Below are 14,194 nucleotides of genomic sequence, written 5' to 3' on the forward strand. Positions count from 1 at the left end.
TCAGACACTGATAAGGAGGGATAGTCTTGCAAGATCAGAATTAGGAAATTACACGGTTACGTCGTTGTGGACAGCCCCCCCTACCCCACTCCACTTTATCCCCACGCCAGGCCCTCCTGCCACAAAGACAATATTGTTTCTAAGACGTGTGCGTGAATTGCTTTGTCCATGATGGCTGACTAAGTCTGTCTCCAGTTGAAAGCAGTTGGTACTTTCACAGTGAGTTTTTCAATCTGACTTAATTCTTTGAGTCCATGTAAATACTGCCAACACGTCCTCTCATTTTGAGTTTTTTTTTTTTTATGCTGCTAGGTCATAAAATCAGAGAGGAAAAAAAAAAACATCTTTGATAACTTTCAGTACATTTGCATGAGCAGACAAATGGCCAGCATCGAGCCCAGAGGTTTACACTGCTGTTGTTCTTATTCTTCAACATTCCCCACAAACTAAAATTACAACTTAAAAATGACACCATAAAATAACTATTAACTCCAAATGAATTTTTTAATCACATTTTCACACCAGGAAATGTCCTTGAAAGCCCAAATAAAGCGGCCTGACTTTTTTTTTTTAATGCTTTTGAATATGCAGAAGAGGTGGAAAATGGAAAAGCACACATGTGCACACGGACATGAAGAATGAAGATGTTTTCCAGCGTGCACGGTAACAGACGGCAGCGAGCGGGCAACACATGACACCCAGCAGAGAACAGCGAGCCCCCCCTCTACATCATTAACACCTCCCGCTGTGCTCCGCCGGGCCTCAGCCGGCCGGGGACCACCGCGGCAAAGGGGGAAAATGAAGACGTGGAAGATGCTAGAAATACACGTGTGTGTGTGTGTGTGTTTGTTATTTCTCCAAATCCTCCCCACTTATTTGCAAATTAGCCAAGCGCAATTAAGCGTGCTTAAAACCAGCTCATACACAGGTAAACAAACAGCGCAGAATAAACACGGTGGTAGGTGTCCAGCAGCAGCACGGCAAGGCAAGGGGACAAAAAGACAGAAGAGAGAGATGAGATGAAGAAGAGCAGGAAGAGGTAATCATCGAGTCCCAGCGGACAGATTGAAGCCGAGTGGATTCTATCGTACGGCATCTCTCATTTGTATGCTAATTTACGCTATTAACACACGGAGAGAGCGGGAGCACGAGCTTGGGGCGTGGCTTAATAAATACTCACCGATTGCTGTTTGTTCTAGAGATGATGCTTTCTGTTGTTGTCTTGTAGGAAATCCTATGAAAGCAGTATAATATCTTTTTGGGGCAATTAGACGAAACTGGCATTGTGGGATCAAATCCTACATACGCTACATTTCATATGAAATGAGACTAAATTGCATGAATAATCCAAATTAAATATTTTAAGACTAAAACTGTCTTTCCTTTATGAAATTCAACTAAAAGTGCCTTCTATTTTGCATCAAACCAGTATTTTTAAATTCAATCCAATTAAACTCATTCAGTCCCAGCCAATTCTAAACCAAGTCTGAAAATACATATAAAAATGTCTTTGGGAGTGAATGAGTTCACACTTCTTGGTAAATTAGACTACAATTGCTTTATATTCCATCATTTCAGAAATGAGGTTTTGGCATAATCAAAAAGAATAATTTAAGCTCCTCAGTACGGCATTAATATTCGTCGTTCTTTAAAGAGGATAAAGATTAAATGCCTGTGAGTGTTGTTATACTGTTGGCATGTTTAACCTGTCGCACCTTCTGTGTTGAGATATTCCTTGCCAATCGACGACTTGTATCTTAAAAAAAAACTGTAGGTCAGGTCACTCATATCTCAAGGCATCATTGTATTTCGTATGAAATCCTACTAAAACAACATTATACGGTATGTGTCATCCTAAAACACTTGATTTCACCAGGTAAGGCAATTGTCAGTTTTTCATTCACAATGCTGACCTGGAAGCAATTTAGGATTCAGTATCCTGCCCAGTTGGGCAGCAGACAGTCGGGGTTGGGATTTGAATCATTTTGCTCTTCATTCACCAAATGACATGATCGTACAACTGAGCCACAGGCGCCCGATTCTGTGCTAGTGAGTAGCAAATTCTGCAAAAGCTGCATATCACTCTATTAAAGTTGCACAACGATCCATATGAAATTCTACTAAACTACATTTCACATGAAATCCTAATGAAACTATGTCCTTGTACATCTTATAGGAGCAGATATTCATCATTTGCTTTCTTCCAATAAAGTAGAAGATTGAAAATGTTACGCCTCAACAGTTACATCAGGTTGTGGCCCAAAATAAACCAGATTAAGGTTTGGTTTACTGACGTATAAAGTGTTTGTACAATACATAACGAGAATGTGCATTCACTCCTGCATTTCTAAAAATTCGTTTTATGTGAGGGGGGGGGGGTGCATTCAAACATCATTGCTCAAACTGTTGGAAAACCTGAAACTGCTGTGATTAAGCTTGAGGTCTGATAGACGATGTTGGTGATTCATCGAGCGTGCATCCTCTCTGCCATTCACATCACTCACAAAGCTACAAAAAACCCTATTCTTTAAGTCGCTTAAACTGTGTGTGTGCGTTTGCGTGTGTGTGTGTGTGTGTGTGTGTGTGTGTGTGTGTGTGTGTGTGTGTGTGTGTGTGTGTACATTGCTCTCACTTTTTGACACACGCCAATCATCACTAGGCTGCCTCATGTCACACACACTTAGAGAAACACAAAGAGTAAGATGTCAAGCGAAATCCTCAAAGGATTTTCCTCCTGTCTACGCGTGTGTGAATGTGCACGTTTGTGTGTGTGTGTGTGTGTGTGTGTGTGTGTGTGTGTACGGACCACATGCGAAGGGTTGCCACGGGCGAAATCCATGGGTCCGTGTGGAGTTTCCTCAGCTGTGATGGGTTTTCCAGGGCTGGCGTCTGACGCAAACTGAAACAATGAGAAAATGATGAAAAAAAAAGTTACAAACAATTTCCTAAACCCCAAACTTCCCCCAAAAAAGGGATTTACCAACCAGTGTGCTACGGCATATTGACATCCCACGGGAAATTATCAAGTTTTACTTAAACTGATCCAAAAATTCTATACACTGGTGCTTTCACAAGAAGGAGCAGTTTGGTATAGTGGACGGACCTTAACTGTCTAACTAAACATTTAAAACAACCAGAAGACTACCCTATTTGCTTAATGCTAACATACAATGGGAAAATACGATTGACAAGCTAACAGATAGCATCTAAGTGGCGATGGTATAACGCAGACAAACAATATAGGGTTACTCACAGTGATATATTCGTTATCGTCTGCAAGAAACAACTGATACTATTTGCAAGTTATCGAGTCGCAAACGGTAGTTCAGGCAAACTCTTCTACACTTGTCGGCATGGCTGTATTATACTCCCACCTAGTGGACATGCTACGCGCAGCAATTTAAAAAAAAGCTGCAATTAATTAGTCACGATGCACAAACTGTTAAATTGCGACCTACCAGCACGAAACCGATCCGCGGTCGCGCAGCCGTGTTGAAAAAAAAGCACTACTTGAAAATGAGTTATTTATGATACAAGCGACAGAAAAAATAGTAAAGCTCACTTCCGATTTGGAATTGATGTGATTTTCTTACCTTAATGCCACCCAAAAAAAAAAATACTTTTCTTGAGAGGGGAAAGGGACGTCCCTGACGTCAGTCGAAAACCGACCAAAATAATCGGCTGCTGCTGCATGTATAACAAGGAAAAACAAATCAAGTCTGGTATCAGCAGAAAGCTCGGTGTTCTCTACAGCCCCACTTTTAATTTAAATCCACGGCAACTCGCATACGAACCATTAAGAGGCCGTAATGCACTCCTTTATGGTGTAAACAAAACATCATTTTAGCCAGGCTAACGCTGTAATAATTATACGGTACAATTCAAATAAAAATAATTTGTCAAATAGTTGCCATTTTACAAAAATGAATGATCTGTAGTTCCTGTTGGGATATCTGAAATAACATTTGGGATTACAGGTATATGGCAAATAAGTGGTGTCATTCATTTGATAAACGCTAGTAGGCGTCGCTAATGAGTACATTTCACCACCTTGGATCGCGATTTTCTCCAATCCACAGCGACATGCTACCTTCATTTAAAATTTCCTATGGTGTGCCGTAAGATATTTTTTTTATGTAAAATGTATTCCTTGCCTCATAAGGCTAGGAAACACTACTCTAAAAAACAATTATAACAAAAACACAAGGTTTGAAAAACACTTGTAGGCAGTAATATCCCCGAATGTTCATTATTTGTTCTCTTTGCTAAACGAGCACGCGAAAGGTTTAAGTACCGACAGGGGATGAAGTCACATACTGCCCTCTAGAGGCAGCGGCCAACGTGGCAACCTGCGGTTGTTTGTCGTAGTGTCGATTTAAAAGGTATTATACCAAGATACTTTTCTCTCTCATCCTCTTTGTGAGTCCTCCTCACCCCAGAATCAATACCCCATCGAGGCATCACCCAGGACACATCAACAAATAACTAAAACATGACAACAATATTATTTTAATACATATCATAGTATAGTACATATACAGGCTAGTTTCACCATATAATGATAAAAAAATCTCTTAAATTCAATTTTAGAAGTATTATTATTCCCATAACTATTAAACAGGTAAATATACAATAAATACCATGTTTAATTGCATCTTAGCAGGTGGTCACCATGAACAAATAAAAAATAATGCATCAGGCCCTACACATTTGAAATTATTTCAGATCCAATATGGATCACAACAGCTAGCCCATATCTGACAAAGCAGAAGGATTTACCCAGTAAAAAAATCATTTAAAAAAAATACATTGGTGGTAAAATGATGCAAAGTCAAGTTGGAAGTGCAAGAACCAGCAAAAACAATGTTGTTCCTCGCTCGTATTAGTTCTATTGATGTTTGTTCTTACAAACAGCATGTCAGCAAGAGGCATAGTGGAGTTACTGGTGTGTGTGTGTGTGTGTGTGTGCAATAAGTAGATTAAGACTGGAAGCGGATTAAAATGTACAACTGAAGCACTGAACCCATCAACACTTGTATGTCGTTAACCCTTCATGCTCAGAATCTATCAAGAAATGCTTAGCATGACAGATGCCTTATCAAGACGCACACAAACACACGCGTGCGCAAAGTTGTGCCATTAGTCAGTGGTAGGGAGGAGTGACGCTGAAAGCACCAGAGGAAAGCAGTCAGAGTTTCCTGCCAGGCGTCACGTTTCCTTCTTGTTGCCCCAAGTGAACAGTTTGGATATGGGAGACTTTTTCTTTGGTTTGTCTTTTTTTACACCTGGAAGAGGACATTTGGACACATTTTACAACACACTCAACAGTGACATCATGCCTCATTTAGTACAATTTATGTTTCAAAACCGTCCTCAATGTAGGTAGAGAAAGCTCATAAACTTCAATTTTTTTTTCCGGCAATGTATTTCTTATGGAGGATTTTCGCCTTATTTGAATACTTTTTCCATGTTTTGGGGGGGATTCCACAGAGATGGCGGCCACTTATGGCATTGGTCATATAAGATCATTAGACGGTGTTTAAATTTGTAGAAATTAGTTTTGTCAGATGACCATTTATGCCAATGTGAGACTTATTGAAAGATCATTTTCAAATCTAAACCTCGCAAGGGACTCACTGAAATTCTCCATCAACTTGTTCAGCTCTTGGTCCTCCTCTTCCTCTCTGATAGAATAACAACAGGAAGCACAGATATGTGAAATAACCACAAAGCAAATAAGGACATATATTAAAAGTGGATTCCAGATGAATAGGGGTCCTGGATCCATTCGAGTTCAGCTGTACTTAACTGTTCAAGCAGGTGGTCAAAATAACAATTTAAAAAAAACATCAGCGTAGGTCTAAGGGGAAAAAATGACTAAAATTGGGTAGACTGTTTTGATTTCAGATCTGTCAGCCATTTTGTGTCAGACCCAGTTAAAAAGGCACGCAATGAATGTAGTCTTGGTTTGCAAGCACACCTGAGCCTGTCCTCGTCCAGACCTTCCACAATGGCATTGCGGTCGTTGACGATCTCCATCAGCTTGCTCATCAGCTCTTCTTCTCGCCTGCGTTCAAACGATGTTTTCAGATGCTCTGTGAAGCACATGACATTTTCAGTCCTGACTCGCAGCTGTCGTGTTTTTGGAGTTAAAAGCAGTGAAGGGCGTTTTGGTCTTGACCTGGTTTTTCTATCAGCTTCCGGAGCTCCTGCTCAACACTGGGCTGCTGCTCCTCCAGATCCTGAGTTTTACCACTGTACATATGCACATACAGTGTGTGATTTTTTTTAACACATTCATGAGACCAGTGAGATTCCCACCCTTTGACTTTGACAGGCAAAACAGTTCAATTTTCTACCACCAGATGGCAGAAAGTACAAATATGTGTCCACCTGCTGCTTTTCATGCAACAAAATAACTTGTTCACGCACAGACTTCACACTAAGTACATTTATGAGTTAAAATTTTGACCACGTCATCATTATTTCTGTTGTTTATACTTTTTGTGACTTCTTATCCTGGTGCCATGAGATGAAAGTAAAATACTGTTTGCTCATTGGTTGTCATAAGAGACCATCCAGTCATATGCCTTGCTTTAATACAAACTTTTTCCATTTCAGTGAGTGCTATTTCACTATTTTAGAGAGGAAAGAGGAATTTGAAAATGAATTCCTTTTTTTTTTAAGTCACACATTTCAGCAGTTCATTGGGCTTTTCTAAAAAGTCAAAATTAATATTAACCGCAAAATGTTTTTCTTCCTGTTTAGCAATATGAGAGAATAAAAACGTGTGTATGTATGTGTGTGTGTGTGTGTGTGTGTGTGTGTGTGTGTGTGTACACGCGCACATGCGCCCTTTGCCATGTCCCACCCTGGGTGACAGCGGTGGCAGGACGCCGAGAACCTTCTGGCCAAAAAATCTGTGTGACCCGACGGCATCTCGCGTGTACTCACACGTAGACGAGCTCAGACTCCCGCCGAATGGCCACCTGCTTGTTCCTGATCAAAGTAAACCACTCCACCATCAGCTCGTCCATCAGGGAGTCATCCTCACCCTCTGACACACAAACGGCCGCCCGGCCAGTCAGTCAGTCAGTCAGCCGCACATAAGACAGCGAGTATGAAAGGTTGACACAACGCTGCACAAATGCTGTGATTTTTGTGATGGAAAATAATGAGACCAAGATCAACCATTGAACCTTTTCCACCATTAATGTGACCTGTCATGACCTGTGCAACGTCAGAAAAAAAAAAATATATATATATATTTTCCAGAGGAGAAATAAAAATAAACAACTCACATAAAGTGGTTTCACAAGTGTGCACACCCTTTACAAGTAACCCATTTTTTTTGAGATACAAGACTGCAATGTACGGGTGATGGACGAGAGCCTTAGTGAAAAAAAAAATATTTATCTTGGTGTATTTTTTTTTTGGGGGGGGGCACAGAACCTTGGTATTTTGACACTACAGACAGCACATCATTGTCTATACGAACCGTCTTCGCTGTGCCGTAACTTGGCTTCTAGCTCAACCCCTCGCTTCTCCAACTGGTTGAGATTATCTTCAATCTCCTGCAGCTCCTTCATGATGGCCTCTTTGGGAATAAAGTCCGGCTTCATCTGCACATGAAAGCATTAGATGGGGAACGTGAAGGGCAAAAAAAACAAACAAAAAAAAAACCAAGTGACATCCTAACTAGCGACATGTGTCATAACAGGGCTCACATTACCTTCAAGACATTTGATCCCGAAGTTGTTTGTGACGTGTTTATGGGGTGACCATTTCGGATTCCTGAGAAAGTAAACGGAGAAGAAATACGTTATTATACAGAAACAGGAGGACTCCATGCTACAGAATAGCATCTGTAAAAATGTCTCTGCTGATTTAGACCTTGAGATGTAGGAGGGTTCACGAGATTTTGAGACACCTCTGATGAATGTGAGCCTCCAGTCGTGCTAGTCGGTACTTTCGTGGATGTCTGTGATGTATCAGCAGATCTGTAGCAAAAAAGATATGATCTATTTATGAATTACTCAACGACAGAAGTAGTGGAAAATGTCCCCCCCCCCAAAAAAAAAGTGCAGCAGTTGCGAAGAAAGAAATAAAAAGGCTTACTTAGATTCCTTGGGGACAGGTTTGAGCATGGACCTCCAGTCAGTGGGCGTCTCCTTCTCTGTTGACGCCAAAAACAAACACAGCAGTGTTACCGTGACACAATAGCGGCTTACTTCAAATAAAATCTCTGTCCACGCTCCACTAGACTGTAATACGCACGACAAACCAACAGGTGGCACTGCAACTCAGAGGTGTTGAAAAATAAGAGACCAGCCCAATTGAATGCCAACTTCATGTATTCTCCATGTCTGTGATGTCACTGCCTTATATTGACGCTTATGGTATGTTTTATGAGCAATTTTTGTGTTGTTACATGTGGTCCATTAAACAAACATCAGATTTGTACCACTTGCAGCATTAGTTCAATGGCCAAAAATGTGGATTAAAAAAAAATACATGAAACTAAATAAATACATTTTAAGCCAAACCGTTATCATGTTCATGTGAATGTGGTCAAGGGGTAACCTGAAGTGTTGGTTGGCGCTGGTTTCAATCCCCCAAGACCTCTTTCTGGAGTTCTGCTTCTGAGTGGGCTCGTGTCCGAACGTGGCGGCTGCAAATCGGAGAGGATGGTCGGGTTGACTTTGAGCCTTACCCTCCCCCTGCCAGCCTCCAGCTCCTTCTTCACAGTCTGGACTTGAGATGTGCTGAAGAAAAGTGATGAAGGAGTGTTTGAGCTTCTCCAGTGGAAATCAACAGTGTGCATGGTCATGTGGTATGTTGGGTCCTTACACATCATTTTTCTTGGGCAGGTCTGCCTTTGGCGGTACTGTTGGCTTGCTGTTGTTGTTTTCCTCCTTTGAGAGGTTCTTGGAGGTGTCCGCTGCTTTCATCTTACCACCGTCACTGACTCCAAGTTTCTTTATACCTGCTTTGCCTTCATCAAAACGTCCCTTTAACGGACTTTTCCCCAAGTTAGCAACATTTCCATTTCCAACATTCCTACCCTGACTGTCTGCACTTTTCTTTGCACCTGCTTTGTCTTCGTAAATATGCATCTTTGAGTGACTTGTAGTCATGTTAGCAACATTTCCATTTCCAACTTTGCTAACCTGACGCTCTCCACTTTTCTTTGCATCGGCTTTGTCTTCGTCAATATGGGTATTCGAGTAACTTGTAGCCATGTTAGCAACATTTCCATTTCCAACTTTGCTAACCTGACTGTCTCCACTTTTCTTTGCACCGGCTTTGTCTTCGTCAATATGCGTCTTTGACTGGCTCGTAGCCATGTTCGCAACATTTCCATTTCCAACTTTACTACCCAGGCTATCTTCAGGTTTCGTTACACCTGCTTTGTCTTCATTAATGTGTACCTTAGATTGAATTATAACCACCTTGGCAACTTTGTTAGGCATAGATTGAACTCCTTGGGCTTTCTTAACAGGATCTTCAGACTTGAACCCTTTTGGGGCAGCGTCTGCAGGCTTGCTTACAGGTTTGTTTTCGCCGCCTTCTGCCTCGAAGAACTTAAGTTTCGACTGGATGGTCTTGGCCGCGGTGGCGGAGATCCGAGGTGCGGCAACGGGCTTGGTGGTGATGGCGACGGGTGTGGTGACGGTAGTGTCTTGAGTCACGGGTCGTTTAGCGACCGGAGCAGTCTGAGTGTGCGTTGCAGGCATGATAATATTTGAAGCAGGTCTCTGCGGAGATGAAGTTCTGCTGGTGATACTGGAAAGGGGGCTTGGTTTTTGGACCGGCCTCGACAGGCCCAGTCTGGGTGGCGCCGTGGGTGTCACAGTGTCGCTTTTGGTGAGGTGTGCTGGAGGAGGGTCACTGGAAGGAACCTCTTTTAGGAGTGAACTTGCGTTTGGAGGAGCCAGTAACCTAGGAGACAAGACATTTAGAAGACACAAAAACAGGAAGTAATATTAGGTACCTCCGCACAGGCGAATGTTTGCGCCAACTAAGTATTGCCTGTATTTCAATTAACATAATGTTCAGAAGGCCAACATTTCCATATTACATTTTGGATTGACTTTTAATCAATATTCTAAATTCTTGAGATGATGAATTGTGGCTCGCCACCATGACGCCATTTTATTCCAACACATAATGGCGCTTGCATTGTCAGTAACATAAGTCAGGGTGGAAAAATAATCTCTGCAAAGCTTTGGAGGCTGAGATCTAGTTTTGACCTTTTTTTTAAATAACTGAATTATCCCATGAATCTTTTCAGCCCGAACTGAGCTGCGCCTGCAATGTTGTCATATCAGACACTCCGCACGATAAGTCTTACTTTGCACAGTTCCTGTGGTAGAGCTTCCCGTCGACTAGGTGTCGCTGCACCAGGTGAACGTGCTTGCTGCAGGACATGCACTTGTTACTCAGAGTTCCCATCTGATGGGATTTCTCAGCAGGAATGTCCTGGAAAAAAAGGTTAGCGGCGCTTGTATCAATCTGTGATGACGTTTTCTAAAAAGACAGATTGTGTGATTGTTTGTACCGGCGTTGTGGTTCTGGGTTGTCTTGGGCGGGGCAGAGGTGGTGTAATGTTAGCTGAAGTGGGAGGATTGTTCTCCTTAGCAGGCTTGAATGAAGGGAACACTTTCGAAACCACCGGCGCATTCTTCTTCCCGGACGGCCCGTCGGCAGGTGGGTCAGCAGGACGCTTTACTGCCGCCACGCCGCCAACTGGAAAAAACACGGAGATGATGATAAAGACGATGGAAAGACGAGACACAGAGGGAGGTGGTGATACTCACTTGGGGAGCGTCCGTGGAAGTAGTTGTAGTACTGCGAGACGTATGTGAGGATACTGAGCCGGTCCGGAACTTTGAGGGCCACCATGTCTTCTGCATCCAAGAGCGCAGGAATTCCGAGCTGCTCCTCGGCGACCCTGAAGGCCTGCGAAGATCAGCAGTTTCCTCTAGCACAGAGATTCATACGCTGGCGTGTTGGGAGTAAAAGTAAGTGCTGGCGTGTATAATAATTCCATCCATCCATTTTCGGATCCGCTTTATCCTCACAAGGGTCGCGGGGGGTGCTGGAGCCTATCCCAACTGTCTTCGGGCAGTAGGCGGGGGACACCCTGAACCGGTTGCCAGCCAATCGTAGGGCACACAGAGATGAACAACCATCCGCGCTCACACTCAAACCTAGGGACAATTTGGAGTGTTCAATCAGCCTGCCATGCATGTTTTTGGAATGTGGGAGAAAATCGGAGTACCCGGAGAAAACCCACGCAGGCCCGGAGAGAACACGCAAACTCCACACAGGGAGGCTGGAGCCGGGATTGAACCCACGACCTCTGCACTGTGAGGTCGCACTAACCACTGGGTCACCGGGCCGCCTGTATAATAATTACATGACATAATTTTCACATCATAAAAAGCATATTATTACTTGTACATGTTTTTATGATTAATTTTTTTTTGTATGAGGGTTTGCATGGGACTAGGGTGTGTGTCAACTCTGACGGTTGTTTAAGGGGGTGCATGGCTTAAAAGGTTTTGGGAAAAGAGGCTCTAAAACTTCATTTGACAAAATGACACGAATGAAGACAGACAAGAAGAGACACGCAAATAAGCACCGGCAGCTGCCATGAATCATTAATCAGAAACATTAAGAGCTTGCTGTAAAAACTGATAAGTTGGCTCTGGCGGATGGCACACTTTCTACACTTACGCAATGAACACAAGAGAAATGTTTCTATCCCACACGCCAACAAGATCCAAGAAAAAAAAACCAGCAAGAATGCACCTGTGCAGTCAAAGCGTTTACACTCTTCTCAAAAAGCGTGAAAACACTTGAACATCTATTGGTGAAGTAAGCACTCACAACATTCTATGTTCTTCTGGAAAATAAGGAAATACACCCCTAATAAAGTAGTCATTTGAAAATGACACAAGAATTGGCTGGCATTCCTCAAGGTCTGCGCTTCAACCAATGTTATTGATTTTAAATGTCAAATGATTGGACATTGGTGTGGAACCTTACTGACATGAGACCTTTCAAGGGATTACCCGATTCCCAACGGTAACAATACACTCGCATACAATACTAGTGCTCTTGTTTAGAATTAACTTTATTTTGGAAGTGCAACGAGAAATGTAGCTTTGCATGCTCGGTCAGATTCTTGCTTGTTCAGCCGGATGCTTCCCAGGCTCCCTCTCTATTGTAATTCTAATTTCATAGAGGCATGATTGTTCCTCCTAAAGTCCCTTTTTAAGTGAAAATAAATGTCTCCATGAGTTAAATGAAACATTTAATAACACCAATCTGTTCTGTAAATTATGACATCAAAGGAAGAAATATGTTTAGGGTTTAGGCATAGTTAGCTAATTGCACAAAGTCTTGGTAGAAAAGAGACAAGTAATTAGAACTAAAGTCACTCACCGGATAATCACTTATGTGAACAAAAGTGCTCAAGTTCTTATAGTGGGGGAAGGGCGACACATGCTGATTGCCCAATTTGTGTTTAGCCATGCACAAAAACATGGAAAAAAATATAAAACTATCAGCAAATTGAAAAGCAGTTTAACGCCCTATCCCCACAACTGGGTACTACTTAATTCTCAATCTATGCACATATTCTCTGCAACTATCTCCAAATACAAAGTATGTCGGATGAAACTAGTTTTTGACTTACCCCATCAACACCATCAGGTCAGCAAATAATAATGTCAATAAATATTAAAAGGTTACTTAGGGTTTAGTTAACCTGCGGTTTACTGTCCTGCCTACGCTGATTTAAGTGAATAGTGAGGGTATTTGTCACCAGTCCCCCCACCCCCCAAAAAAACCTACATGTAAATACAGCATGTAAACTCTTTCTTACCAGGTTGTTGTTTTCATAGACGTTTTCTTTCTTTAAGGAATCAAAATCGCTGCAAGAATGGGAAAAAAACCCATTAGGAAACATTTGTCAACTTCCTCATTTGTTAATAGAATCTGCCTTATTGAGTCATGGTCAAACACCTCATGATGATGACTCCGTTTAAATACCGTCATTAAATCCTCATGGTCTCGGATGATCCGAACATTTGCGGTGAGAACACTGAAGCAAACCATGTTTTGTGGTTTGTCACACGTAAACAGGTTCGCGGGAGATGTTGGGACAAGCCCTTGAGATAGATACAAAATCTAAAAAAAAAAAAATCTGTACTTTTTCCCAAAAGAGTATCGTTACTTCTACTTAAGTACGCAAAGCGAGTACTTTTGCCACCTCTGATTTGACTTCAAAACAATGAAGAGGGAGCCCTGCCTGTTGAGCTCCTTCCTCATTTTTAGGGAGCAAACTATCCCAAAGTGAAGTGACACGAAGTCAACTAAACTCGTCCAATGTTTTGCGTCGTACTCACATGAGATCCGGTCTGTGTTTGTGAATGATGGCACAGAAAGCCAGGCCGTCCCGGAAAGACGTGGTCATGTTACTGACCGTCACATCCCGGTAGCCGTCACACTGGACCCGGCACCACTGCTGGAGAGCCTTCACCGCCGACATCCCGCCGAGCTTGTTGGCGGCTGCGCCGCGGACTCCCTCGCGGTGGTGGTGGTGGTGGTGGTTCCCCTCCCCCGACTTCTCCGGCGGGCTTGCTTACATCCACAATACAAGCCAGTCGTGGAACTTTTTTTTCCCGAAGGAGCTTATGTTGACACGGAGAAAGATGATGTTCTTCCCTCGAGAGTCAGCACCAAAGTAGATCCGACACCTGTGGAAGGTCGGGGGTGGTGTCACACATTGTGGGCGGGGCTTACGATGCGCATGCGCATCAGTCTCTGCCCGCCTCCCCGCTGAATTTACACGCGTACAATAAAAATATACAGTACATTATTGTGTGAAAGGCTGTTTTTTTTAAAGTGATGATTTGGGAGAAAAATCACTTCATGGGAGGTCAAACCCACGTGCTAGCAATTTCTATTTAGCTCTTACGAACACGTTATATGTACAGTCGACCGCCGCTATTCGCAGGAGATCGTGACTGGGCCAACCCGTGCATCCCCAAAGTATGCATATAATTGATACCTGTTGAAATGCATTAGGGGAAAAAATAAATAAACCCATACCATTCTTCAAAAAATGTTTTCCATGAGAAACCGGGGGAGGTGAGGGAAAAATACATTTTACTTTTGAAAC

The 14,194-nt window shown here is 42.6% G+C and overlaps 1 protein-coding gene and 1 long non-coding RNA gene across 4 annotated transcripts in view; both read right to left on the minus strand.

Annotated features, from left to right (window-relative positions):
• LOC109511046 (uncharacterized) overlaps positions 1–4,218 on the minus strand; it is an 82,652-nt gene extending 78,434 nt beyond the window's left edge. The window contains exons 1-4 of one of the 3 annotated variants that reach the window (XR_002167228.1): positions 4,051–4,218; positions 3,594–3,687; positions 2,807–2,899; positions 1,181–1,234 (exon numbers count right to left, since the gene is read on the minus strand). This is a non-coding gene — a long non-coding RNA (uncharacterized LOC109511046). Of the gene's footprint in view, positions 1–1,180; positions 1,235–2,806; positions 2,900–3,253; positions 3,363–3,593; positions 3,688–4,050 lie in introns of those variants that run through there. The other 2 variants (XR_002167227.1, XR_002167229.1) reach the window with 2 other exon arrangements.
• A 582-nt stretch (positions 4,219–4,800) lies between these two features.
• On the minus strand, positions 4,801–13,774 carry LOC109511033 (MICAL-like protein 1). Its single transcript, XM_019861764.1, has 16 exons — positions 13,419–13,774; positions 12,896–12,944; positions 10,821–10,962; positions 10,562–10,749; positions 10,355–10,482; positions 8,851–9,942; positions 8,584–8,765; positions 8,119–8,176; positions 7,894–8,000; positions 7,733–7,794; positions 7,499–7,622; positions 6,955–7,057; positions 6,182–6,255; positions 5,981–6,095; positions 5,638–5,684; positions 4,801–5,285 (listed from the first exon to the last, which is right to left on the minus strand). Exons 1-16 carry the CDS (start codon positions 13,559–13,561, stop codon positions 5,209–5,211), a joined length of 2,691 nt encoding a protein of 896 aa, XP_019717323.1. The 5' UTR covers positions 13,562–13,774; the 3' UTR covers positions 4,801–5,208.
• Between the last annotated feature and the right edge of the window lie 420 nt (positions 13,775–14,194).

The sequence above is a fragment of the Hippocampus comes genome, unplaced genomic scaffold (genome assembly GCF_001891065.2).
Source record: "Hippocampus comes isolate QL1 unplaced genomic scaffold, H_comes_QL1_v1.1 scaffold7, whole genome shotgun sequence".
In the NCBI taxonomy this organism is placed as follows: domain Eukaryota; kingdom Metazoa; phylum Chordata; class Actinopteri; order Syngnathiformes; family Syngnathidae; genus Hippocampus; species Hippocampus comes.

Coding starts and splice junctions, on each gene's coding strand:
- LOC109511033 (XM_019861764.1), bottom strand. CDS start 13,561: ATGTCGGCGGTGAAGGCTCTCCAGCAGTGGTGCCGGGTCCAGTGTGAC. Junction 8,001..8,118: donor CCTGTCCCCAAGGAATCTAA/GTAAGCCTTTTT, acceptor TTTTTGCTACAG/ATCTGCTGATACATCACAGA. Junction 6,256..6,954: donor GAGTCTGAGCTCGTCTACGT/GTGAGTACACGC, acceptor GCATATGTACAG/TGGTAAAACTCAGGATCTGG.